This window comes from Antennarius striatus, chromosome 1, assembly GCF_040054535.1.
Source record: "Antennarius striatus isolate MH-2024 chromosome 1, ASM4005453v1, whole genome shotgun sequence".
In the NCBI taxonomy this organism is placed as follows: domain Eukaryota; kingdom Metazoa; phylum Chordata; class Actinopteri; order Lophiiformes; family Antennariidae; genus Antennarius; species Antennarius striatus.
In genome coordinates this window covers 24,971,213-24,998,342 of record NC_090776.1, presented here as the reverse complement: position 1 = coordinate 24,998,342, position 27,130 = coordinate 24,971,213, and the positions used below count along the sequence as shown (strand labels likewise).

The 27,130-nt window shown below is 39.2% G+C and overlaps 1 protein-coding gene across 1 annotated transcript in view; it reads right to left on the bottom strand.

Moving 5' to 3' along the window:
• The window catches only part of igf1rb (insulin-like growth factor 1b receptor), a 48,370-nt gene that overhangs the window by 8,216 nt on the left and 13,024 nt on the right, over positions 1 to 27,130 (bottom strand). Inside the window, exons 4-17 of the mRNA XM_068309883.1 lie at positions 8,060 to 8,363; positions 7,733 to 7,869; positions 7,076 to 7,220; positions 5,896 to 6,104; positions 5,531 to 5,657; positions 4,801 to 5,036; positions 4,237 to 4,404; positions 3,924 to 4,131; positions 2,623 to 2,927; positions 2,295 to 2,428; positions 1,560 to 1,719; positions 1,347 to 1,446; positions 636 to 706; positions 311 to 540 (exon numbers count right to left, since the gene is read on the bottom strand). Of these exons, the coding sequence (XP_068165984.1) occupies positions 311 to 540; positions 636 to 706; positions 1,347 to 1,446; positions 1,560 to 1,719; positions 2,295 to 2,428; positions 2,623 to 2,927; positions 3,924 to 4,131; positions 4,237 to 4,404; positions 4,801 to 5,036; positions 5,531 to 5,657; positions 5,896 to 6,104; positions 7,076 to 7,220; positions 7,733 to 7,869; positions 8,060 to 8,363 (2,534 nt within the window). The remainder of the gene's footprint in view (positions 1 to 310; positions 541 to 635; positions 707 to 1,346; positions 1,447 to 1,559; positions 1,720 to 2,294; positions 2,429 to 2,622; positions 2,928 to 3,923; positions 4,132 to 4,236; positions 4,405 to 4,800; positions 5,037 to 5,530; positions 5,658 to 5,895; positions 6,105 to 7,075; positions 7,221 to 7,732; positions 7,870 to 8,059; positions 8,364 to 27,130) is intronic.

Here is a 27,130-nt window from a genome sequence, read left to right as displayed (position 1 = left end):
TTCTTTTCCATTTAATTGAGTCTGTTCTTTTCCATTCCATTTACTTTTTTTTCTTAATTCAGTCATTAAATGATTCCATCCCGCTTATGCTTTCTGAAATACAGTTTAGTAAGATTGTTCACACTTAATAAGTCATAATAGCTTCATAATATTGCAAAACAGAATCATTAAATGAGAAAGTAAAGTTCCCTTTTATTAATCATACAGACATGGATTAATAGTTACACATTCTGATTGTTTCTTTTTACCCTTTGTGTTGAGTGAAATTAGAGCAGGAAAGATCACAACTCCTTTGACAGCATGTACGTACCACATGGTGACAGTTGAACTCCTTCATGACAGATGCTTCATTGAGAAACTCTATTCTGTCTCTCATGCTGGCTGATTCATTGACGGTCTTAATGGCGACACGAGTCTCTGGTTCATCTTTCACCACACCTTTTGCTAGGCCCTCATACACCATGCCGAAGGACCCCTGACCAAGTTCACGACTCAGAGAGATTTTCTCCCGTGCCACCTCCCACTCGTCTGGTACATACACTTTACAGAATAAATGAGATGTATATTTTTTCAGTCAGGAGACAACCCCTAAATACATGGTTTCATCCTTTCATTTATTCAGACACCTCACTCACTTTCTGCAGCGCTGAAGTACTCTGGGTTAACTGAGGCATACAGGACTCCATTTCCAAGTCGGTCGCTATTCCTAACAGAAAAAAAAAAACAGTTTAAAAGCATAAAAACACAGGTTTACTTAGTTAAAATGCAATTTTTTTATCTTGCAAATTTTTTTTGACAAAATGTAATACAGTAGTGAAATATTAGTGCTGGAAAGCTCTGTGGGGTTCAGGCAATCCAATACAATGACTGAGATTGGTAGACAGCTTACTGAGACCTAACTTGAAATGGAATTAGTTAAATTATTTTATGTCGCTACATTTTTAAGCAGTGTTTGAACCAGTTTTCCTTCAGCTTAAACTATCACTAAATATTACAGGGTACCACTGTCAATAAAAAGGGTGTGAATCACATAACAGGGCACATTTGTTGCATCGACTATAGCTGCTAGAATCATTTCACTTCTGTCCTTTCTGATGTAACATGAATCCTAATATGACCACACCAATCATTATCCATTAAATTTTCAGCAACCCTCTCCAGGTGGCCTTAGTGTTTTCCTGATGTTTTCTTATTTTCTGAGAAACTCTATGGCGGTCTGTGATTCTGGTCTGACTAGCCTCACCGGTACTAAGGATATTTTTCTGTTATTCTGCATGTTAAGTATTGCTTTGTTTCAAATTGTTCAATGTAATTGCAGCGAAACAGTTACAGCTCTAAACACACACCTTTTCCTGTTGAGGACAACTAGTATTGTGATGAGGACGCAGACGAGGAGGAGGATTGCAATGGGAATGAAGATCATCGCGTAGAGAAAGTTTTCATATCCTGATGGGAGAAACACTTACTTTGATTCACTTCACAATCATTGCTATGCCATTACAAAATCGTTGAGGAAAAATTAAGATAAAGAATATTGAGTTTTGATGCTTTCGTCATACGTTCAGCCACGTAGAGATCCAGGGAGTGAGTCCAGGAGCCGTTCCCTGCCAGTGACGTAGCTCTCACTCTAACAGAGTAATTTCCTGGACTTAGGTTGGTAAGCCGAACTCCACGCTGGGTCTGATACATTTGACCAGACACACATTCATGCTTCTCAGTCTGACACACACATGGGAAAAAAAGCCATCTTAGATTTAAGAATCACACTGTCTATAATTATTGAGACATAAATGGTGATAGACAAGAATTACAAACCTGGATTCAATCTACCTCATAATTAATAAACAACAGAGCTAAGAATTTATGGCAACAGTGTCACTTGATGGACCAGTTTATTTACTGGAAAGTATTATTTATGTTCTGTAATTCTTTCTCATAAGTCTTAGGGAATAGTACTTCTCTATTTAGAGTAGTAATGGTTTTTAAATGACCTCAAAGGATGATTATAGATTGAAATTTAATAAACAATGCCTTACAAATAATTCATCTTAAAAATAAACACTCTGGATTACCTCTAATTATATATATTATATAGTTATATTTGAGTCAGACTCTGAAGCAAATATAACCTAAGTTATGCCTGATTTTCTCTTACCAAATGACAGATGGGCCATTACTGTACTATTTACGAATCCTTATGAATAAAATAAATCTGAGTTGTGGTCAAGTGGTTGTTGTCAGAAACAGTAGTTCCCCCCATGAGATGGCAGGTCAGTATATTGATGCTGCCTTACCTCAGAAGCCAGCTTAAACTTGATCTCATACATGAGGATGAGTCCATTGGGGCGATGTGGCTCTGGCCAGTGCAGAAACACCCAGTCCTCATGGCCCTCCCAGGTAACAGGCCCAGGAATGTCATCAGCTTTTTCTGAAAACCGCAGGGAGAAAAGTTGACCACGGTGATCAAAGATGTCTGGACACACAACAACCCCATGAGTCCAGTGTATTCTTCAAAATACTCAGCTTCACCAATCCTCAGTTGCCAATTTGGCAGAAATACATACCAAGAAGACAACTGCAGACATACTTGTTTTATATCGGGAAATTCGTCATTTCTCTAACCTGCTGGCTTGGTCCTAGAGAAGACAAACTCCGAGGCGCTACAGCGTTGAACCTGACGATTGCAGGCATGAATGTCGATGCGATAAACTGTGAATGGTTGCAGACCAGAGATTTGAAGCTCACGCTCCACCACTGACTGCTCCATGAACTTGAACTCTCTATCTACTGGCTCCACAGTCGTAGTGCTGCCATTGCCCGATCCTTGGAGTGGAGGAACACTGCTGCTGTTGGTGTGCAGCCGGTCGTGGCGGGCATGAGTAGAGTTAGCTGTGCCAAAAAGATCTCTACGGCGACGATCTGGGGGCCTGGAGGTGGGAGAAAGAACACAGGAGGTGAGTTTGTTTTCATCTAAATACTAGCAGCTGTTGTATTGTTTTCCTTTGGTAAGTGCTTGACAGGACATCTGGATAAAAGTGAACATTAACAAAGAGACTTAAAGTTTAAGCAACAAGTTGATGAATCACTACATAGCACCTTCACAAGGAGGTATTGTTTTAGCTTTTTGCATTCCTTGTTGATTCTTGTTATTGGACAGTCTCCCTGTTCAAACCTCACTCTTTGACGAAGTCTGCAATTGATTAGACTGTTTAACTCTCCATGTGGACTTAATTTAAGTTGCGGAGATGAAACTTAAATTACATGCCAATATATCATTGTGGCAGTGGGGTTTTGGTTAAAGCTTCACGACCCGAGACAGGAGGATGGGTGGGATTGGGAGATGGTGTCAGGGAGACAGAGCTAATTATCCCAGGTTCTCTGTGCTGGACCGATTGGTCTCTTCCTCAGTTTGCCGAGCGCTTCCTATTAAGGTTGCTTGGAGACTGTGTGACAGCCTGGAAAACCTGGGAGCTGGAAGTTGAGATGTGTTAAATTTTTGTGGGATTTTCCAGAGATAAATGTACAAAGGTTAGGCTTTTTTTAAGAGACTTACAGTACTATTATGAATGATGTTTCTTTTTCTGCATACGCAGTAATGTGTGGTGTCATGCAAATAAGCAGAAGAAAGCTGACCCTCTAAATTAAGTATGAGTTAAAAAAAGGTGCAAAAGGAAAACAAAGGAAGGCTCACTCCACCAGCTCTCACTCATAGGGTTTTAATTTCTGAGCATAATGTTCACAAGTGAAGATAGAAAGAAAAAATTGGTCCATTAACTGAAAAAGCACAAAATGTAAAATAGCAGTGGAAAACTTTTTTAAAACTTTGAAATAATCATCAGCAATTTGCTTTAGACTTTAGAGAGTGAGAAAGAATGTAGTTACATTTTCGTGAACCAGTGGCATATAACACTTCAGATGTGTACCTCGGTGTAAAAATGGAGTTGTGCAGAAAATTTTCGAAGACTTTTCGGTAGCTTGCATCTACAGCTTCAGCATCCAGGTCCTCAGCTGACTTGGGACAAGGGCAGCATGGACCCTTGTCTGCCCCATCAAGATCGGTTTTAGTGGGCTTGGTGTCCTCTTCATGGTCTCCCACACCTTCAGCAGCAATCCTTATTGGGATCTTCAGTTCTGATGGAGGAAGAGGTTTGGGTTTTCTTTGTTGTTGTTGTTATTTTGGTGAATTCTAACTCAGCAACTAGCAATGAAGCTGAATGAACGTTTATGTGTGTGTACCTTTAGAACAGTAGTTGTGTTGATACAGCTCCCGGTCTTCGGCTTGTTGCTGCCACCTGACCAAGTAGTAAGTCTGGTTCCCATTTGGAGAGACAGGGGGTGACCAATGCAGCACCAGCTGCGTGGATGAGTTAGAGTAGGCTCGCACATCCCGAGGCATGGAGGGCACTGAAAGAGAGACAAAGAACTAAGTTCTGATGATCTCAACAGTCCCACTGGGACTCAGTACTGTAGACCTGATTTTTAATTAGGAAAGGCTTCTCTCCCTCAGGCTTGGAGGCATTCTGCTAGTGCAGATGTGATTCTGACATCACAGCGGCGTTACGACGTTACAATGCAGCTGGATTTATTTAAAGCACTCTTCCAATTCGGCTAATTACGTTAGTGTTTTTGTAAATCATTTTCCTCCATGTCTTTGACTTGCAGCTGTGTTTACTAAAAAAAAAATTCCTCTTCATCTATTTACAACCTGTTTGAATCACAGTCATTATGAAACAATTTAATGTATTTGAAAACAAGTCTTAAAAGAAAAAAAAGAAAGTAATCAGTAGCTTTGATATGTACCTGAGGGACTAGTGCGGATGTAGACCACCTTGCTCTTGGCACCTGGCATATGTTTGTCCTCCACCATCAGAGTGATCGCCTTCACAAATACAGCATACTGTGTCCAGGGTTTTAAACCTGTCAGCAGTACTCCGGGGTCTGAGTCTTTGTCTGTTCCCAGTTCCACATCCACCATATTCCAGCTGTTAGAGCCACAGCCATCCTGCCCCTCAAACTCTGTAATGTTCTGGAATGGCCTGGGAAGAAGATGGTTGACATCATGGCTTCATAAATACCATCAACATTTTGGTTACATTAATCATTGTGCTACTCACATCAGACTTTTGTGGATATTTTTAAAACATCTTCACATTTTAAAAAGCTGAAATCAGTAATAACAAAAAAAGTTGGTGAAAAAACTTAAATCCAGGTAAAACATACTAATAAGAACAAAATTTACAGGAGGGGCCACTTGAGAAAAATATCTGTCCTTGGCCCACATTTATGGTCTCAAAATGCTCATTTGAACTGTGATTCATGTCCTTTAAATTTCAAAATCAAATCATGATTTCTTGTTTATCCAAATGAGTGATTGGCATCATCTATTTATCTCAATGAGCTCATGCTATATTCCCTTAAAAGCACACACGCATTAATTTGTTTTGAATCATTTGTATTAACACAAGTTATGCATTATTAAACTTTAGTTTGCTAATCTGTCCTCAAGGTACTAAGATTCTGAAAAACTTACGCTTCCTTATAGTAGACAATAAAGCTGATGAGGTCTCTATAGTCGGGAGGATGATAACGCTGCCAGGTCAGTTTGATCCGCGTACTGCCAGTGCGGTTGGACTTAAACTTTAGGATTGTACTTTCACCTGAGGAGTAAGTAAGTGAGCAAGAGCAGAGTTATGATGAAGCCACTTAATAATAATTATACGTCTGTTAAATGAGCTGTATGTTGAAAAATCAGTGTGGTTTATCCTGACATGTGTTTCAGAACAACATCAAGCTGAGATGTGCTTGTTAGTAAACTATAGTAACTACTCCACATGTACTGGGTAGCAAAATTTCAATTTCTGTGGTTTCTTAGACTGAAGCTCATGCTGCTCTTACAGCTGGCTCGGTCCCCATTGTTTCGGAAATCGCTCTCAACAAAGCGGCTCTTGACGCCCGTCTTCTCCCACATCTTGCGGATCTCAGACATGCAGAGTTTTGGGTTGGCACTGAAGAACAGCTTTCCTGCCTTGATGGTGAGATTGTGCTGCTTCCAGTCCCAAAGATACTGAAGCTGGTGGTTGTCAAATGCTGAGAATGCATACATGCTACAAAGCAGAAAGAAGAGAGGACAAATTTTACTGCATGAGGTTTTTGTGTTGCGTAATTGTGGGTGTTACATTCACACCAGGCTGAAGGCATCACAATTTGTTAATTTCAGTGACTTATAGAAAACTAAGGGAATTATGACTCAGAAGTCATGGGGAGGGGAGGGGAGGGGAGGGGAGGGGAGGGGAGAGAAGAGGAGAGTAGGGAGGTGGAGGAGAGGAGAGGAGAGGAGAGGAGAGGAGAGGAGAGGAGAGGAGAGGAGAGGAGAGGAGAGGAGAGGAGAGGAGAGGAGAGGAGAGGAGAGGAGAGGAGAGGAGGTTCTTATGAGTCACTGGATAGCAGACATTCAGGAATGACTTTAATGTGGGCCATGGGACAGTAATTCCTGTGAACTCAAGCTAGAACAGATGGAGGAGGGAGTGAAGGCCTCTCCATGACCCTGACAGAACCTTTCCTTGGACTTCTGGTTGTTATACTACAGTCAAGGCTTCCAGTTAAAAAAATAAAAACAAAAATAAGAAAAAAAGAGAGAGATTGAGATGTTTTTTCTTTCTTGAAGTGATAATATTACTGTTACCAATCTAAAATATAATATCACTGTTATCAATTTAAAATATGTCCACAAATGTTTGTTGTACAAAAGGAAAATGAGTTATTTTAAATAACAGTCATTTCTGTCTCTTCATTCTGTCACAATTTCAGCAACATTAGAAAAGTAACAACTTGATTACTATGACAACTGTCAGCAGCGGGCAAACTCAAGATAAAGAGGATACGAGTTACCACAACAAATGACTATGTAGAAGATTTCTCCATAGTAGATCATACTTCAATTAAGTACACAGAAGTAGAGATTAATTTGTGATGTGAATGAACTGTAGAATAATACGACATTTAGGCCCGACTGAGTTGTTGAGGACTCAAACTAGGATTTTGTGTAGCTGTGCTGGAGCATGTGTGTAAGTCTCACTCATCCAGTAGTGTTTCTCCATCGATGTATCTCAGGCTGCGGAGGAAGGCCAGGGAGCTCAGAGTGTGGGAATGTCTGATTCGCACATAACCAGTCACCCTCTGGATCAACCCTGTGAAGCTCTCCAACTCTGCCACCATGTTGTCTAAACACACACAAATTACTGTTATTACTGCAATTTCCACTGGTGTTATTTGCCTAGAAATGTATTTATACATTTTTTTTAATGAACTTAATTTATGGAGTTTCCTGTCTTTCCCTCGAAATAATCTTCCTCCATCCCAGGTACACTTAACCCCTCCCCCATCGTCTTCACCATGTGTATCCATAATCTTTAAGGAAATACTTAAAAATTATATCCATTTCAGAATTTCAAAAGATTTCTATTAATTCTTGGTCTCAACTACTATTAATATAATTTCTGCTTTGTAGGACAGTTGGTTGGTAAAAATGCAAAGCCCAATGCAAACCCAGGGAATTTGAAAACAATTTGTTTTTCCAGATAAGAAAATCTGGGACAAAAGCCTAATGGGGCTCCTGGTCATGAGTTATCAGAGCAACGAACAAACCTTTTTCATTACTGTATTGTGGTAGTCGAGATAAAGTAGAAATGTTAGTGTTAACTGCAGTGCAGCTGTGGTACAATGCAGTACTTACGGCCTCTGCGGATGTTGATACACAGGCTGCCTTTAATAACAGTGCAGCCTTTGAGAGACTGAGCGGCAACCACTGAGTCGATGACCTTCCCCTCGCACACTTTATCACACAGACCGTCACAGGCTGTACAGAACGTGCTGGAGACAGATAGAGGGTGATAAAAAACAGGAGATGTAAATGCACAGTGACATTTTATTGATTGGCATACTCTTCACTCTTGAAGCTCTCTCTTAACCTTTAAACTTTTATTTACATAACTCACAAATCTGTCTTGCAGTACTGGGTAAATTATGTCTTGGAGGGATTCACATATTTCATATATTTCACCTGTTGGGTGCAGTGCGCATGTACCCAGTTGGGCATTCAGACATGCACTCTCCACCATGGATGATGAAGCTGTCGTAGTCAGGGAGGTGGAATTTGGTGCAAAGCTCAGCACTTATGCAGCGCCAGCCCTCAAACCTGTAGGTGTCTGGTGGGCAGTCAGCCACGCAGCGTCCTTGGTGATAGTAATGCACACATGCTGTGCATGCTGTGTCACTACCAGGGACTGTGCAGCTACCCAGACACTGAGGGTGGCAGCACTCTCCATCTGCTGTGCATGCTCGCCGTGCACACTTCTCCGGGCATTCTGTTGGGAAGAGAGAGGTGAAGAATAACACCTGTGCAGATGAATAAAGAAAATGTCTACTGTTGCATTTTTTTTGTAAGCCTGATTCTCACACACACACACACACACACACACACACACACACACACACACACACACACACACACACACACACACACACACACACACACACACACACACACACACACACACACACAAGAAATGCATCAAAAATAGATATCATGGTATATATAGCTCATACTACTGATGCCTGCTCTTCTATACTTCATTCCAATCTGATTCTGATATTTAACTTTCACAGCGAAAAAAGCTCTTTCTAAAGTAAAATAGTTTGATTAGCTCACAGATTTTGTGGCTGGCAGGCAAACGGGAACATTGATATCATGATTGTGTTTTGTGATGGTCTGCCAATCGAGATCTGGGACACCCTTCCAGCCAAAGCATGAAGGACATAGCTAAGTACATTTTGTGTCAAATATTACCTGGTCCTCTAGTCTACACTACATTAGATCATCAACAACCAATTTTGCCTACTATGAGCCTGTAGATGCCATGCTTGTTTTGTCAATTTCCTTATTATTCACTCCATTTATTGCATGAAGTTCTCCTGAAAATATAAACATGAAAATATCAAGATTGTCATGTACACTATGTCATGTCAATGCCACACTGTATAAAAATGATTCTATCAGTATAGGTCTAACCCCTTATAGCATTACCATATTAACATTCATACCCATGGACTTTTAAGAAATTCTATTTTTATAGACATAAATCTGGAAGGAGAAGCTATTCCATACTTCTGTTTCCTACCAAATATGCTACAGATGTGAAACAAATGCGGTAGGCAGTGATAGGGGAAACCATCCTTCCTTATGGATGCATAAGACAATCAGAACCTTAAGACTATACAGTCCCATCAACTATTCAGCAGTCTGTTTACACTCGGCAGGAGGGAACCAGAGCTGTGTTTCTCTGGCACAGAATGTTCTTTCTTGAGACTGAGACTCGACCACCCCCTGACAGCACATCTCCCCTCAACCTCTGCAATGGTGTGATGGGAGCTGTATTGGAAAGGTGCTAGTTTACAACATAAAAATGTATGGCCTGTGACAGGAAGATGAACACCAGGTGGGGAATAATCTGTGCCTGAAGGTTGGATCGGCCGGAAGACATTATTCTCTAGTCGTGTTAGCTTATGTGGCTGTGTTTGTGTAGGTTAAACAGCAGTGGAAGGGTTGATGGTTTTTTTCCATGTATATAGCATTCCAATGGATATCTGCAGCATAATGACTCCCACCTTTTGCACACAGTACAGGGGGCAGAGGTAGGGAAGTAAATGGAAAGGAGAATGGGTAAAGAGCGAGAAAGAGAAGAGACTGTCAAGGATGGATGAAGAGGATAATGAATTAGAGACAAGGGGTGGAGGCAAGGACATAGAGAAAGAATGCAGTCAGGGAAGGGGTCTGAATGTAGAGATGATAAGGTTGTAGAGATGGAGTAAACAGTTAAACATATCACCTTTTGCGAAAGAGCGTTTCACTCATATATAGAGATACATGGAGAAAATACCATCACAGTTAATGTGAGTGTGGGTGCTGCTATTAGGCTGTGGAAGTTTTTGACTGCAGAGAATCCAGCAAAAGTTAAGACGAGCAAGGACACAACATGGCATCACTCTGCTCAATAGTATAATAAATTTAAATAAGGACTTCATTGTCCTTTATAGGTTGCTGTAGGATTGGAACACTGATGCACCTTTTTTAGTATATCAGGAGTATCTCAAGATATAGAATCAGTCTGGAAAAATGATGTTAGATTGTGTGTGGCTATGAACAGAATATGTAGCTATGAACTGATCAATTAAAGACATAATGACATCTTCTAATTCTTCCCCCACCCACCCCTAAACCTACAGTGTGTGTAATTATAAATTGTAATTAACAATCGCATTCTTTCATAGTTTTTTTTAACACAAAAATTTTTCATTTTAGAGCAGTGGATCTGTCAGTATACTATACAGGGTCAGACAATCTTACATAATAGGCTTCCTCTTGTGCACACAAACAGTTCACCTCTTACAATCTGACACTGTACAGCACTTTGCCTGTGATATAAAGATCACTGCTGTGGGTCAAAAAGTCCTTACAGGGCTTCCGGGGAAGCATAAATACCAGCTCAGCAGGAAGGTAAGCTGGGAAACATAGAGCAGTCATCAACCTAATGGTGGGAAAATACCTGGGTTACTTCTAAACAAATTACCCCACAGCAGCTACACCCAATCAAATAGGACTTGTGAGTCATATGACGGTAAACATCTTCTTGGGTGGTTTTACAAGGAAATCGGCAAATTGGCCGATTTCCTTGTCTCTCTCCCACTTGATCAGCTGATCAATAATTAATGGCTCTTGTGAATTGTTGTTTTCACACAACATACTTGGGTGACAGGAACAGGATGTCCCACACAGACACAGTTGTTGTGATCACACTCCATGCTTTAGCATGCTATTCTTCTTAGCAGCACAGCAGAGCAGGATCAGACAAAGAGGAACGTTTGGTGATTTATACAAACATCACCAAATGGAAATCCATATCAGTTTTTTAAAAAATCAGGTGAGGTAAGTTGTACTAGAAGTTAGTAGTTGAATAAATTTTTTAAAAAAAAAAGCAACATTCCTGCACACTCAAAACAAGTGACATCAGTAATAAGGTACTGCATGTTAAAAATTGTACAATGAATGGCGACATATTGTGAACTCCGTAAACCACACCTGTGTAACTAGCACTAACTTAAACAAAGAAGGTAGATGTTCCTGTGCCAGTGTGGGTTTCCTTGCATGTTAGTTTAACCGAATGCTGTAAATTCCCTCTAGGTGTGAATGTTAATGGTTGTCTGTCTAAAGGAATTAAGAGTGTAGCTAATGGATGGATAATTCTGATCTTAAGTCATGCTGAGACCTCCGAGTGTGTCCCAGTAATCATGTTGAGTGGTGGTGGAGAAGGAGAAGGACAAGAAGGAGATGTAGAAGAAGGAGGAGAAGATGAAGAAGACGAGGAAGCAACCTTTAATGATCCCCTTGGAGAAATTACTTTTCCACTCTTAAGTGTATTCACATTCATACTGTGCTTAAGTTAAAAACAAGGTAATCAGTAGAAGAGCATGACTAAATAAACTGCATTTGTTGCAAAAAGCCACTCTTGGCTTCACTCGAAAAAGTTACTACAAATACATTTTGTGGTTAACTAAGGTTACTTGGAAAATAAATAACAAATAAATAATCAATTACTCATAAACTTATATCAAATTATAAAATGCTACAAGCACAATGATGCCACATGACTGTTAAAGGCACTTCCTTGTACAAGTACACATGAAGTACATATGATTGATTGCTGCACTTGATCTTACACAGTAAGATTTCATCATCACCTTATGATATGGACATTTTCCATGCAATCTCCTAAATTCTCTTCTGCAGCATGTTCCTGCGGTAAGCTTTTATCCAACAAGGGTGAGGTTTGGCTTTATTTAGTAAATTCCTACATTTAAAGATCCCTGAAGCTGTCAAACAAAAGGAGATGTAAACTCATAGGCTTGGAAAAAGCCATACTGTGTGAATATTTGTGTGACTAACATTGTTCATGGTGGAGAAATCTCATTTGTAGCTTACAATGCTCATATACTGTAAGCTCACCTCAACTTCCAACAGTCATATTTTGTTTTCTCACATTTTGCTCAGGCTTTGAAGTATGACTGAATACAAAGTGCTAGGGTGATCATTGACGAGATGCTAGCCTGAAAGCCTCATGTAAGAGAACTGCAAAATAAACTAGCCAGAAGTGTGTCCATACTGTGGAAAACCCAGAAACTACTAAATCAGAAGGTGCTTAGTCCTGGCTTATCTGAACTACAGCACTGAGGTGTGGGGAAACATATGAAAATGGTTTACGATCTCTATTTTTAATCAAGAAAAGAGCCATTAGAATTCTTAGCTGCTCATCACACAAATCAATAATTCATTAAATCCAAATTACTGAAGATACATAACATCATAAGCTATGGGACTGTTCAACTCATGTATAAGGCAGCCAACAACTGTTTACCACAAAATATACTAGCATACCTAGTATATATTGAGTTCAACTACGAATTGAGAGGAAATGCAGCATTTTTATAGAAGAAAGCCAAAAACCACAGTATTTTCCGCAGAATAAGGCACACTGGACTATAAGGCGCACCCTCAATAATTTGTTTGTTTTATAATTTATTTCATATATAAGGCGCACCGGATTATAAGGCGCACACAATAAAAAATAAATAAAATTCATTTGATAAACTGCAGCGGCTGTAGTTGCGCAATCCGTCCACTAGATAGAGCCGCACTGCTCAGGCAGTCATGATTGCATTCATGACTTCCTGACTACCTTTGAATGGCCCCTATTGTTATGTCAATAAGCCCTTCTGAGCCTCATCAAGGACGCCTGATCACTTGATCACTTTGCCATCTTAGAAAGAAGTCAACACGCATATTAAAAAACCTGACATTAAAAACTGGTTAAATTGATTACGAGTGCAGTCAGTGCGAACAGAGCGGATTATTTCCTGATCTGAAGTTCGAAGCAGATATTTAAGCTCCAACGTTTGTCTTCGTTTATTAATTAAATATTGTTTCGATCGATCGGTAGTCCAGTCGGAGGTGAGGTGCAGCTATTTGCTGCTGTGTGTCCTAAACAATTTTTTAACTAGTTTTTAATGTCAGGCTGCTAATTTACTGGCAAATGTGACGCTGTTTTACTACTAGAACTGACTTTATCGTCGGTGTCTCACCGCCATGAATCTCACAGCACGTCGCTGCAGACAGAGTACACAAGCCTGAATGTGCCCCTCCGCCCAGCGCTATCAACTACATTTGTAAATCAATTGCAGCACACCCGTTGGCACCTTTGTCTAGCAGTGACTCTGCTCTTCAAATTTCAGAGAAGGCTGGAAGTTCAGCTTCGAGGGTCTTTCATTCACCTTTATGCCAGTTTCTCCCGTGTGTTTCCACAGACTAATAGAATGGACCGTCACCAGATTCCAGATGACAGCACAATGGCATTTTTAAGACCAATTGAGTTTAAAGTGGGTTATTTCCGACGCCAAATAGTTAGGAAATACTGAGATCAGTCAGTCAGTCAAACTTTATTAATAGAATTGTTGAAAGTTCCTTATGTTTTGCTATGTAATCACCGGTGCTCCTACAGTCTGCTCTACCTTCTGAGAGCAGCTCAGAGCCGGGACTTCAGTGATGCCCCTTGACTACCGTTGTTGGGGGGTGTAGGCCCGAGTGCCTTGTGAAGGAGCTCCTCTGGTGGCGGAGTGCGGCATGACTGGCGGCCAGACTGCTGGCTTTTTTTCAGCGATCATGTTTTTAGCCAATATTAATATATTAATCCATATATAAAACGCACCAGATTATAAGGCGCACTACGGGTTTATGAGAAAATTTTAGGCTTTTAGGTGCGCCTTATAGTGTGGAAAATACATTAAAAACATTTTATTTCTCTGTTACTGGTGTCAAACTTTGGAACAATTTGGACTGGGAAGTTAGGGGTCTCAGAACCCTATCTGCTTATAAAAAAGCTAATAAAAATTTGACATTGCAAGGTTACTGTTCTGATGGAAATGCTGGTCAATGTGTCAGATTGTTATTGTGTATTATAATCATAATACTGCGTACAGAGTCTGTAAGAACACTGGCTAGGTCAACTTCTGTCTTGATCATCTATAATGTAAACAAAGCTTGCTATGCCTGGGGAAAATGTTATTATGAGCATGCTCAGGGTCACATCTGAGACGGCTGACGATATTTAGAATAGTAGTCAATACGTTAATGTGCAAAAATGTATTAAATATCAAATTTAACGTATGAATTTGGTTGACAACATATAGACACGAGAGAGGTGTTCTGGGGACGGAAATTTATAAGTCAAATGGCTTCTACCCATCAGCCCCTTTTTTTTTCTTCAGATGTTGTTGATCTAAAAGTTTTTGTTGTCCTTAACTTGCATTTAGTTTATTCCATTGTCATTTCCTTTATTCACTGTACTTTAAATCAAGCCCCTCTCTGATCACTGCCTTTCACGGCAGTGCTTCACTGATGGCCTTGTCTGACTTTTGACTTCTGTTGAACACAAAAAAACAACAACAACAAAATACCCAACAAAAAATGAATATTCAACCTGGATATAACTCAAACTCTAAACCCCATCATTATCACCTCCCTGGATAGTTCACTGTTGTAATTTGTCAACCCATACAAGTAAGACATCTTGCCTGACAGTCCCTTCACGTTCAAATCACACACATATTTCTATATATAGAAATATATATTTCTCTACGCAGTCAAGGTAAGAACTGGTTTTCTCTATTGTAACAAGACTTCAGTCACTCAGGAATACATACCCTGGTCAGAATAGCAATGCTTCCCATTCCAGTTCACAGACAGAGTATGTAACATTTACATGGCCATAGCGCATATCTTGCAGAGTGAGCCAATGGAATCACCTCACCCATACAATCCTCATGTTTGAAAACTCCCGTTCATTGCTGCAGATTTCTAATGTAATATGTTTTACATTCCAGAACTTTCCTTAATTTGTTCATGCTGAATGCCTGCAGCTCCTTTGGCCATCTCTTTTCCACACTGTTGCTCCAGTAACTCACCATAGGTTCACATTCTCATCCTTCATGAATTCCTTACTATCGATAGTCACACATCATTACAATTGCTTTATTACATACAGTATTGTGTATTTGGCTACATTTTATTGTATGTTTTTGATTAGTCGTGCCTCCAGTTGGTTGTCTCGGCCAGGTTATCGCTGTAAACTAGAACTGTCTAAGTTTAATTTTTTTTTTTTTTTCTTTTTTCTTTTATATACTGGTTTGATCCCCAAAGGGAAATTAAGAACGCACACTCTAGCTACTGATTCAAACGCATGCATACATATATATTTGTGAGTACAGGCCCCTGTATCACACACACACACACACACACACACACACACACACACACACACACACACACACACACACACACACACACACACACACACACACACACACACACACACACACACACACACACACACACACACACACACACACACACACACACACACAAGGGGCCTGTAGGCATGCAGGGGAGGTAGAGTGGCAGGCAGCTCCTTCTTGGTGCGCCTCAAATGAGCAATTTGTAAAGGGGACGGCACCTTGCTCAAGGGTGCCTCGGCAGTGCTCCGGATGTGAGCTGACACCTCCCACTGTCAGCTCACCTCCAGGTATTTTTTGGGGGGCGGGAGCGGGAATCGAACCGCCGATCTTAAATCATAGGACGACCCGCTCTACCGCCCGCTTTAACACTGAGCCACTGCCGCCCCCAAATAAAGTAATAATTAAATTTTACAACAAATAATACTGAGAACCAATATGCTCACGCCAGTTAACATTGTTTATTTTAAGCCTAATAATTCTGAAGCAATTTTTCAGATCATATTACTTATCAACACATTAAGTTCTAAAATATTGACAGTGAAACAAAGAGCCAAATACAGCAGTTTTGTAGTTACACAAGAAAATATTACAGGTAATAATTGTACTTTATTTTTAAGAATCCAGTGAATAGCTCAAAGACTACAGTTTTCTGACAATCAATCATCAATACATCGTAAGGCAACATATATTGAAACAGTTTATTAGTTTGTGCTGAAGGTAGCCTGAAAGACAGAGCACTGAATGAATTGGGGGAGGACACAGAGAGGGAGGCAGACTCACTGTTCATGCCAGAGCAACACAAAGGCTTACAAAAACACAAACAATTATATTCTAATGAATGAATATGTGACTATATTTGGACCTGTTGGGGTTCCCACCAGCCCTGTACAATGGTAGGGTTCACACTGTTTGCTATTTGAATATCTTCTCAAAAACTATTTGGCTTTAGTCTACTCAGTCTATCAAATTTCCTCCTCATCCACAACACAACAGGAATGAACAAGAAGGAACACCAGCTATTCAAATCATAGCTGCACATTATAAACCTTGGCATTATTGAACAGATATGCTTAGGATAGCCTAAACACAGACAACACATAACCTTGTGGGCAAAACATCTGTCAGATCAACTGACCCTACAGGATGATTACAGACAAAAGGAATTCCTGGCATCCTCATCCTGCCTGACCTGGAAAAGATGAGAAAAATCCAATAATTCTGTCCCCTGTGCCTCAAGAGGGGCCTGGCATTAAAAGGGTGGAATAGGTTTACAAGGTGCTACAACAGTGGTTTTTCCTGACACCAAGGCTATGACTTGAAAATATCACATATGGTTACAATGGCAAAATGCCAAAGGGGGTTGATGAACTATCAGTCATAATAATGACGTTTAAGTCTAGTTCAAACAAGATTGTAGAAATGTTACAAACTGAAAGTTTGACGTTCGTGAATATAATAATGTGCACAACTCTTAGTGAGACATTGACCTTACTGTCCTTTTCAAACACATTTTTCAACTCCAAGCTATGTAGAATTGAACGTGAATTGGATTTAAAAACTATCACATGATGTGTATTTGTGTAATTGGAGAAAGGATGGCCTAAAGTGACCAACACCTTATAGAAAAGTGTGCATAACTATTACATTTCTTTGGGCCACAAAATGACCCACAAAAATATAGACTCAAAAAAAAGTTTTTAAAAAATTGTAAAATTCCTCAGAGGGATGCATCACTCTTGAAGTAACTAAGGTGCTGAGGCACTGAACAATCAAATATTTTGTTCCAGGGGTGCAAGAAATATGTGGAGAAATAAAGGTGCAGATTAATTGCTAAAGAGGTAAGAACAATTAAATGTGATGCCACAAGGAACCCATTAGCCTCCAGTGCTGCCATATTGCAGATATACAACCTACCTGAGGTGCCTAGAAGTACAAGTCATGACCCAGGTGAGAAAGACTAAAACACAGCCACGACTCAACAAAACAGATTTCTTGGACCACTCAACTACAGTGATACCTCTACTTACGAATGTCTCTACTTACGAAATTTCTCAGCAGAAAAATATTAGCTCTACTTACGAAAGAAATTTCGACTTACGTAATATAAAAACAGAGTTTCGGCTGATACTCGAATCTCCCACAGGTTCCTAAACGCAACATTCTCATAGCTGCTCTGCCATTGGCTATTACCTATTACGTATCTTCCTGGCATCCCATTGGCTAAGAGGGATGCCACTCCACTTCTGTGTGGAGCTAGAACGGTGCTTATGGAGTGTTTCGGCATTTGGCACTCAAACCGTGAGGTAGTATGATAGTTTTGCTCAAATAACTTTGTCAGTACGTATTCGCTATGGACCCCAAGAAAGTGACGGAGAAAAGAGGGAAAGAAAAGACGAAGAAAAGAGTTTTTTTGTCCATACAAACAAAGCAAGAGATCATAGAAGAGCATGAGAAAGGGATGCGTTGGTTGATCTCGCCAAAGAATATGGCCGTAATGCATGTACAATCGGCATGTTATTAAAACAAAACGAAGTTTAAGGAGTTTAAGGCATTGCGTGGGTGGTTGGAGAAGTTCAAAAGGAGGACTGGAATTCACTTGTTGGTACAGCAACAGATTTACACACCAGCTCAGCAACAACAAAATACCCCCCCTCCCCCAGTATTTGTGTGTTTAGTGTGACTTTATATAATGTGAACAGTTAGCTATGTTGAAGTAGCTACAGTAATTATATGGTTTTCAGTTAGGGCAAATAAAAATATTATAAATCTCAGAGAAGACTAACTGATGAAGAACAGCAGATGGAATAGTCTTGTCTCTTTTTTTTCCCAATTTACTACGAAAAAAAACCCATCAAAAATTTAAAACATGCTCACACAGATACATAAGCATATGGTTTTGTATTTGGGATGGCACTGAACATTCAATGAAACAATTTCATTACTGAAATGATAAAGAAAACACAATCGATAAGTATACAAGATTATTGTTGTATCATTAAAAAAATCCTTTTTTTAAACTTTTGCCTGGTATTGATGCAGTTCTGCGAGAGTGTCGATGTTAGATATTGAGAAGATGCCTGAGGAATAGAGGAAAAGTGTGGTGGTGCCCATTTTTAAGAACAAAGGAGATGTGCAGAGTTGTGGCAACTACAGAGGAATAAAGTTATGGGAAAGAGTAGTTGAAGCTAGACTAAGGGCAGAAGTGAGCATTTGTGAGCAGCAGTATGGTTTCATGCCAAAAAAAGAGTACTACATATGCATTATTTGCTTTGAGGATGTTGATAGAGAAGTACAGAGAAGGCCAGACGGAGCTGCATTGTGTTTTCGTAGATCTGGAGAAAGCTGTGGGAGAAACTGTGGTATTATATGAGGATGTCTGGAGTGGCAGAGAAGTATGTTAGAGTGGTGCAGGACATGTATGAGGACTGTAAGACAGTGGTGAGGTGTGCTGTTGGTGTGACAGAGGAGTTTGGTGGGACTGTATCAAGGATCAGCTCTGAGCCCTTTTTTGTTTGCTATGGTGATGGACAGGCTGACAGACGAGGTTAGACAGGAATCCCCATGGACTATGATGTTTGCAGATGACATTGTGATCTGTAGTGAAAGTAGAGAAAAGGTGGAGGAAAAGCTAAAGAGGTGGAGGTTTGAGTTTGCCGTAGTAAGACAGTGTGTGTGTGTGTGTGTGTGTGTGTGTGTGTGTGTGTGTGTGTGTGTGTGTGTGTGTGTGTGTGTGTGTGTGTACATGAGAAGGACCTAAGTGGAAGAGTGAGGTTGGAGTGAGAAGAGATCAAGAAGGTGGAGGATTTTAAATACTTAGGATCAACAGTACCGAGCAAAGGAGAGAGTGGAAAAGAGGTGAAGAAGCATGTACAGGAAGGGGTGTCAGGTGTGATATATATAAGAGTTTCAGCTAAAATGAAAGGAAAGGTGTACAAAACTGTGGTGAGACCAGCGATGTTGTTCGGTCTACAGACAGTGTCACTGAGGAAAAGACAGGAGGCAGAGCTGGAGGTAGCAGAGATGAAGATGCTGAGGTTCACTTTGGGAATGACCAGGATGGATAGGATCAGGGATGAGTACATCAGAAGGACAGCACATGTTAGAGGTTTTGGAGATAAAGTCAGAGAGGTCAGACTGAGATGGTTTGGACATATCCAGAGGGGAGATAGTGAATATATTGGTGGAAAGATGCTGAGTTTTTAACTGCCAGGCAGGAGCCCTAAAGGAAGACCAAAGAGGAGGTTTATGGATGTAGTGAAAGAGGACATGAAGGTAGTTGGTGTGAGAGAAGAGGATGCAGAAGACAGGGTTAGATGAAGGCAACTGATTCGCTGTGGCGACCCCTGAAGGGAAAAGCTTAAAGAAAAAGAAGAAGACTGAGTGTCAAAACTACACATTCAGTCTGTTGCCAATCACTATTAACAAAAGAAGAAAGTACATGACCATGAATTTGTCAACCTATAGAAATCAAACAGCGTATGTTTAAAGTACGTTTGACGTTAGAAGGCAATAGCTGTCGTATCACAGATGATCATTAAAGAGAGGGGGCAGTTCTAATTTGTAGTTGACCAGTGCAATGATTATTGGTTTGTGTTTTTGTTTGAAATGCCAATCCCTGTTTCTCCTCTGTTCAGTAAAAACAGAATATTTGCACAAAATACACATGAAAAAAAGCTAGATGCTAATTTTATATATGGTTTCCAGTAAACCAGAGCAGCCAAACCTGGTTGATTGAGCTAATGACTTTGTATGGCCCTTTTTTGTCCACATGTACTTAAGGCATTGATTATTTGCTCAAAGTGATTCAGCTTAACATCTGACCAAATGCAACTGCAATGCTTGCTGTGATCAAGGGGGCTTGCTTGATCACAGCAAGCAACATACTGCAATCATCTCCATGTGGAAAATTAGGCTCTATCAGAAAATAAAATATTCCAACATGACTTAAATCCACCAGCAAGAGGCGCATCTCAGCTCCTGGTGCCAGTAAATTCCATTTTGACGGTGTTAACAGAGCACAATTAAAGGCCACATAATTACAGTAGGCACTTCAACATAGCCAAACCAGTAATATTCTCTTCCAGGAATTCCAGGGATGGGTGTGACTGTTGACTAAAAGTAGTCATGGATGTGCCTGGTTTACAAAGCAGTCCCTGTAATTACCAGTCCTGACAGCCTCCGTGTTCGGGCTCAGGGTAAGGGGTGCATTATTAGTTGTGGATCATCATACGCTATGATTTTTCCTCTGGTGATCAATACCAGCTTTTAGGATGTCCGCTATACCTGAAAAACAATACAAGGGTTCAACGAATTATGTCCCAAAGGATGACTATATTTAACTATCTACAATATTTGTCTACTGTAATCTGGCCGTTTTAGAGATTACATGGAAAAAGACTGAGTTTGAACTTTTTTCTTCAGATCATGTAACTAAACATGAGTTACATCAAGTTTCGAAGACAAGGTCAAAACCACAGGGATGGTCACAACAAATATGACTAGTTGTGGTATTTCTAGCATAGTGACCTTTATATAGTACACCTGAAACATTTAAAAATTGGAATGAACATAGTCCAGTTACGTATGTGCAAAACAGATTTTTTGATTAATGTTGAACAAAGTTTGTTCATACCATTCATTCGAGTATTAAAATGGAAAGGTTGACTTGAATGGCTGTAACCGAATGAAATTTAGAACTCACACTGCCGACTTGTCAGGTTGAACCTGGCATCCCTTGAGATATGAATAGAAACAAATAATAAGGTAATAACTTTCATTAGCATAATGAAAGTTAATACAAGCCTTACATTTATTTTTCCATTGAATAATTTTCAATGATTAAGGTACTGTTAAAGACTGTTTTTAGTAAGCAGTATGTAGCGTAGGTTAACAAAACTATTCATTTTGTCTGCTTCTTTGAACGCTAAGTCAGCAATAGACTATAAAGGTTGACTGTAATGCATTGACTGTAATTAGTTACACAATTACACTAGGTGCACCGACAATCACCTGAAGCTCAATATCAGCTGAACCAGTCGGTTTGTGGCAAACTACTGCTGTGTAGCCTGGACAGCTATGGCCCCTGAAACTGAGAGCTTTTCCATAATTTATAATCAATTTAAAGCAAAATTAGTGACAAGTAAAACGAAATACATAGATTTAAAATAAACCAACACATTTAATGAAAAGTTACTACTTTGAAAATGTGTTCAGTCAGTTTTCCTTCAACACTTCAATAGACGTGTTCTAATAAGAAGGCTTCTAAGAATACATCAGTCTTCATTTTAAGACCTGTTTTCTAGCTACAGGTTATATTCATGTTTACACAATTTCTATTTCACAATTGGTTCTTCTAGTTTGACAACTGTCTCTTCTTTCTGCCAACTTCTGCGCTGCCTTTTTAAATTTCCTTCTGGTGTGCTTGACATGAATTTATAAAGCAAAATGTGTGAATTCCTTGTGATGAGCTGGCGTCTCATCCAGTTTCTATTGTATTATCTAATCAATGCAAATAAATACACTTTTTGTCGCAGTTTGTTCTTGAGGCTATTTGGGACTTGAGGAAGATGGGTCAAATCATGTTATGCCCAAGACATCCTTGAATGGGCGTGGCAGTATGCTTCTTTTTATATCAAGTTACTAATTGAAATAAATACAGGAATAAAGTAATCATGTTGGTACAGCGAAAAGTGTTGGTAACTGAAGATTAAGCGGGATGACTAAGGAACTAATCATGAGTCTACTGTAAATGTGTTTCTACCTATTCCATTTAGGGTAACATACCAGATCAACCAGGTTTAATACAAAATACAGTAGTACCTCTACTAACGTATGTCTCTTCATACAAAATTTTCTACTTACGAAATGCCTCAACAGGAAAATATTGCCTCTAGTTACGAAATAAATTCCGAGTTACGAAGGGTAAAAATACAGTATGGGCTTACTCGGAGCTCCCAAAGGTTCCTGAACACAACATTCTTATAACTGCTCTTCCATTGGCTATTACCTAGCATCCTGGCATCCCATTGGCTAAGAGGGACCTCCTCTTAGCCAAAGAGGAGGTCCCTCATTGGCTAAGGCCGCTGCATAGGTGTCTATCCTCGTCATTCGGCCCTCGACCCACAACGTGTTCCGATAGTTTTACGTAAATATATTCACTTTTTGAGTAATCGCTATGGACCCCAAGAAAGTGATGGAAAAAAGAGGAAAAGAAAAAACAAAGAAAAGAGAAAAAACAAAGCAAGAGATCATAGAAAAGAGTGAAAAAGGGATGCGTTTGGTTGATCTCGCCAAATAATATGGCCGTAATGCATCTACAATTGTCACGTTATTAAAACAAAAGGAAGTTTAAGGAGTTTAAGGCATCGCGTGGGTGGTTGGAGAAGTTCAAAAGGAGGACTGGAATTCACTGTTGTTCGGCATGGTGAGGCAAGAGCACATGAACCAAAGAGGGCAAAAAAACAATGAGGACAGCAGTTAAAAGGTAAATGAACATAATTTTTATTCTTTCCTCTATTCTTTGTTTGTTAAGTTATGCACAACTCTCATTTATTGTGCAATAAGCTAATTGTAACATATTTGTTACATGTTTTGATGCATTTTTATGCTTTATAAAATATTTATGTCTGAATTTTGAGGGGCTTGGAACGGATTAGGGCATATGTCCTGTGTTTGATGCCCGGAATGCCAAGTCTCCAGCAAATGCAGCAATGCTGTGCAAACAAATCTTTAAGAAATCCAACTTAACTTAATCACCATTTTCATGTAAATAACTCCCAATTAATTAATTAATTTGGATGTAGTTGTAGTTGTATTGTTGTATTAATACAGTTGTATTAACATTAACCAACACTCAGCCATTGACTGACTGACAAAAAAAGTCAGTCAACGGTACAGTAGCATGTTATTCAGGATGATTTAATTGTATGTGAGATTGCTTTAGTTTGTCTGCAACAACAGGATGTGAACTGCATACACATTGTAGGGATATATTGTAGTATGTTATATTCATCAATGTAGAAATATTTTCAAATTGTTAAGGAAGGGCGATATGGCCCTAAAATAGGATAATGATATTTCAGGGAATTTTGGTATATATAATATAATCCGATATTATTGATTAAATAAAAAAAGTTTAAAAATACCATCGTACACACTAAGTGTTCCAACTTTAATTATTAGCATAAAACACACATACTGCACCTTAAAATGTTGCACGTTAATTGCGCGGTTCTTTATACAAAGACGTTTGCTTGGAAAAATATTTTCTTGATGGATGTCATATGAGGTCCAGCTTTTAAAGGAGCTGTTTGAAGCCAGCTTTCTACACTGTTTGAATTTGCATCATATTTTTTGCCAAACAACCGGTAACTGCTTCAATGTCTTTGAACGTTTGCTTTTGTCGTCGCACGGAGTACATCTATTCAAAGATCTTGCAATGTCATTTTGACCCAGTTTTTCCAGTTGTAGGAGGTAACCAGTGTGCTCTGCTTTTGTTTGCTTACTGAATTGATTAAGACAAACAACCCTCGATTTAGATGAAATAGCAAATAGAAATGAAAACCTCATAATATTTCCTTGTGTATAGAACCAAAATTAAATTTGAAATAGAAATAAATTGATTACGACTTGTTTCAATTAATTTGCCTTGATGCCCTGTGTCTTGCATTGCAACTATTACACATGCACACATGCATTATGACGATGATGATAATGATGCTAAAACAATATATTCCGAAGCAATACTGTAATGATACAACCTACTCTAAATCTATACAGATGACAATGTCCACTATACCTGCTGACTACAATTGCTTTGTTGTAAATGGAAAGGACCACCCCAACCCCACCATCAAAACTCTGATACTGTGGAAGAGAGTCACCTACTCTGTGCTGTTCTGAGGAACAGATGGAACAAATGATAAGAATAGCTTCATTTGAATGTGCTACTTACAGATTAATTGGGAAAGAAGATATTTTCAACCAGGTATGGGGCTCTTTTTAATGCTAACAGAGGGAATGTCTGTTTAAATATGTGGCAGTTATAATATAAGTGATTGATCGGTCATGTCAGAGGTCAAATGTGAACTTTTGAAAATGTTTTGTATTTATTTTTGTTTGTAATGTGTTCTTTGATACATCAGTGTTCATTTAGGAAAAAAAAGAAGACGGTGAACATTATGTACTGTATGTTTCCTATTGTGTGATATAAGATTTGTTCTGCTGTCTGTCAAAAGGAAAAATAAGGATACACCCACAAGCTTTAGAAACTAGCAGATGTTTCTTTTGGTCATAATTACAGAATGTACAGTACGTGTGTAGCATACCCATTGGTCCTTACAACATTTCTGTGGTGTACTCTGTATAGAGTAAGTGACATTCTCACAATAGATTCAAACAGGCAATCATATGGTCCTGGGTTAGTTTCATCTGTGGTGTGTGTGGACTCAGAGAGTGGGTGTCTGTACTCAGTGCATGATGGTATTGAGCTAATAATAGCAGAGATTAGACAGACATCAGCGGGAGCTGGTAGTCACTGGGCTTCCTTAAGCCCTAAGCACGAGGTCATACAAGTCAGACTGTCTGGATAACATGGCCTCTCTGCTGGAGCTTGGCATCTCTTGGTTTGATTGTTTCCAATCCAAACATCTCCATCCTCAATTTGATATAATGTCAATCCAGGAATGAATGTACTGAAGAATGTGTGGCACCTTATTTTTACCAAACCTAATGGTTTTGTCCCACAATAGCTTTTAATACCAAGCTGCTGACACTCACTACCTCAGTTCACCTCAAACCACTGTGCATTCTATCCGTGCCACACTCAATCTATTAAATTTACAATTTTTCTATTCTTTAATAGGTTTAACACCAGAAATGTCTACACTATACATCATCACTATGTATAGCATCGCTGTTAGATCACATTGTATCCAATCACTCTTAATATTAACTAAAGTCAACTGTTCATTTAACAGTGTAATTGCACTTCCTATACATCCAGAAACTATGTATTACATCATAACTTACAACATTACACAACTTAGTCCAGCACAGTTACAAGAGTATTGATAGTTGTAATTATTTAAATACCCAGAATCATTCCTGAAAATTTGACATAGCTTCGAGAACCAATACTGTTTAATATTTCAATGCCTATCTATTGACAAAAATGTCAAAAGTACAGTGAAATCTTGATGACCAAAATGTGGAGAGATGGGTGTCTGATTAAATTTACAGCAAAACAGATAGAATGTTCTATTGTCTGTTATGCACTGTCAAATCCTAGTCACAACTGAACCGTCTTGAATATGATGAGTTTGTCAGGTACATGCCATTCATGATGTTCACACGTTTCATTCCTTTGGAGGCTGATTGCACCACTGCTGCATAGGCAACTTAATGCTTGTTTTGGGGTAGTTATTTAACTACTATTCTTTGATTTAATTGTATTTTAAACTAATTTTTTTATTTAATTGTACTATTGTAAGTCTTTATCCTCATTAATTGGTGATTCATTTTGAAAACAATTTAAAGTACAGTAAATGTAATACAAGGATGGCGGAATACCAAAAGTACTCTTCACTTGTCCAAAGGAAACAAGTTGTCTAGGCCTGGTATGAAACTAAACAATTGCATTACTATCATCAGATTAGAGACCATTCTGAATTTGTGGAATAAAGCCACACTTTCCATCTCTGTTCAAATGCCAAGGTCAATCTGTGTCCACTAGAGCAGTGGCCCCCAACCTTTTTTGTGCCAACCTTTTTTGCCCCAATATATAAGACAATATTTTTAGGAACCGGCCTTCATTTGTTCGATAATCATTAATGATGCCAGGACAGCTGTAGTCTAATAATAAATCATCCGCAGTGGTTTTATGTAAAATGCAGACATCAACAGACAACAACCTTTTTTTTCATGAATTGATAATCAACATCTCTGTAAATGCAATAATTGTAAGAAATAATTATATTAAAAACTTGATTCACGTGGCGGCACTGATAAGGTTTATTTTGAAATATAGCGACTTACAATCAGTGCATTCAGCGTAGGAGAAATACTGATCATTTCCAATAAAAGGGTGAACAAGTCAATCAAATAATAATAATTACAATAATGAAAATTAGTGGTTGGGGACCGCTGATCTAGGGTTAATGGGAGACAATGACACCTGAAGTGTGTACCGGACGCCTGGTCTACTCCACAGTTTGATTTTCTTTACGGTCACTACAGAAAATCCCGCTTCACACAGACAGGAGGTTGGAAATGGAGGCAGGGTTTTCGATACTTTTTGGGCAATCTCAGGATAATCTGCCTTGACTTTAATCCAGAACACTGGCGCAGTTGTGTGCGCTTAATTTAGGGGTAAACTGTCACGTAATCGAGACCTGTCAAGTGGGACAGATCCATGCATTCGTCTGTGCATCATTCCACACAGATGTCATTTTTCAAAATAAAACATTTTTAGACTGGTAATTCATAAAAAAAAAAGAAATCAAAAGATATGTGCCACGCGGTACCTAATGTCCCTCGACCAGGTACCGAGTCACGCCCCAGTGGTTGGGGACCACTGACGTAGACGGATGTGAGAATCGGGTAATTTTTCATAAAATAAGACATATTTGAGACTATGAAACAATTAAAACGGAAGTACAGAAATGTAAATTATTTTTTCTTTCTGTGCGGCCCAGTACCAAATGACCCACGGACCGGTACCGGTCTGCAACCT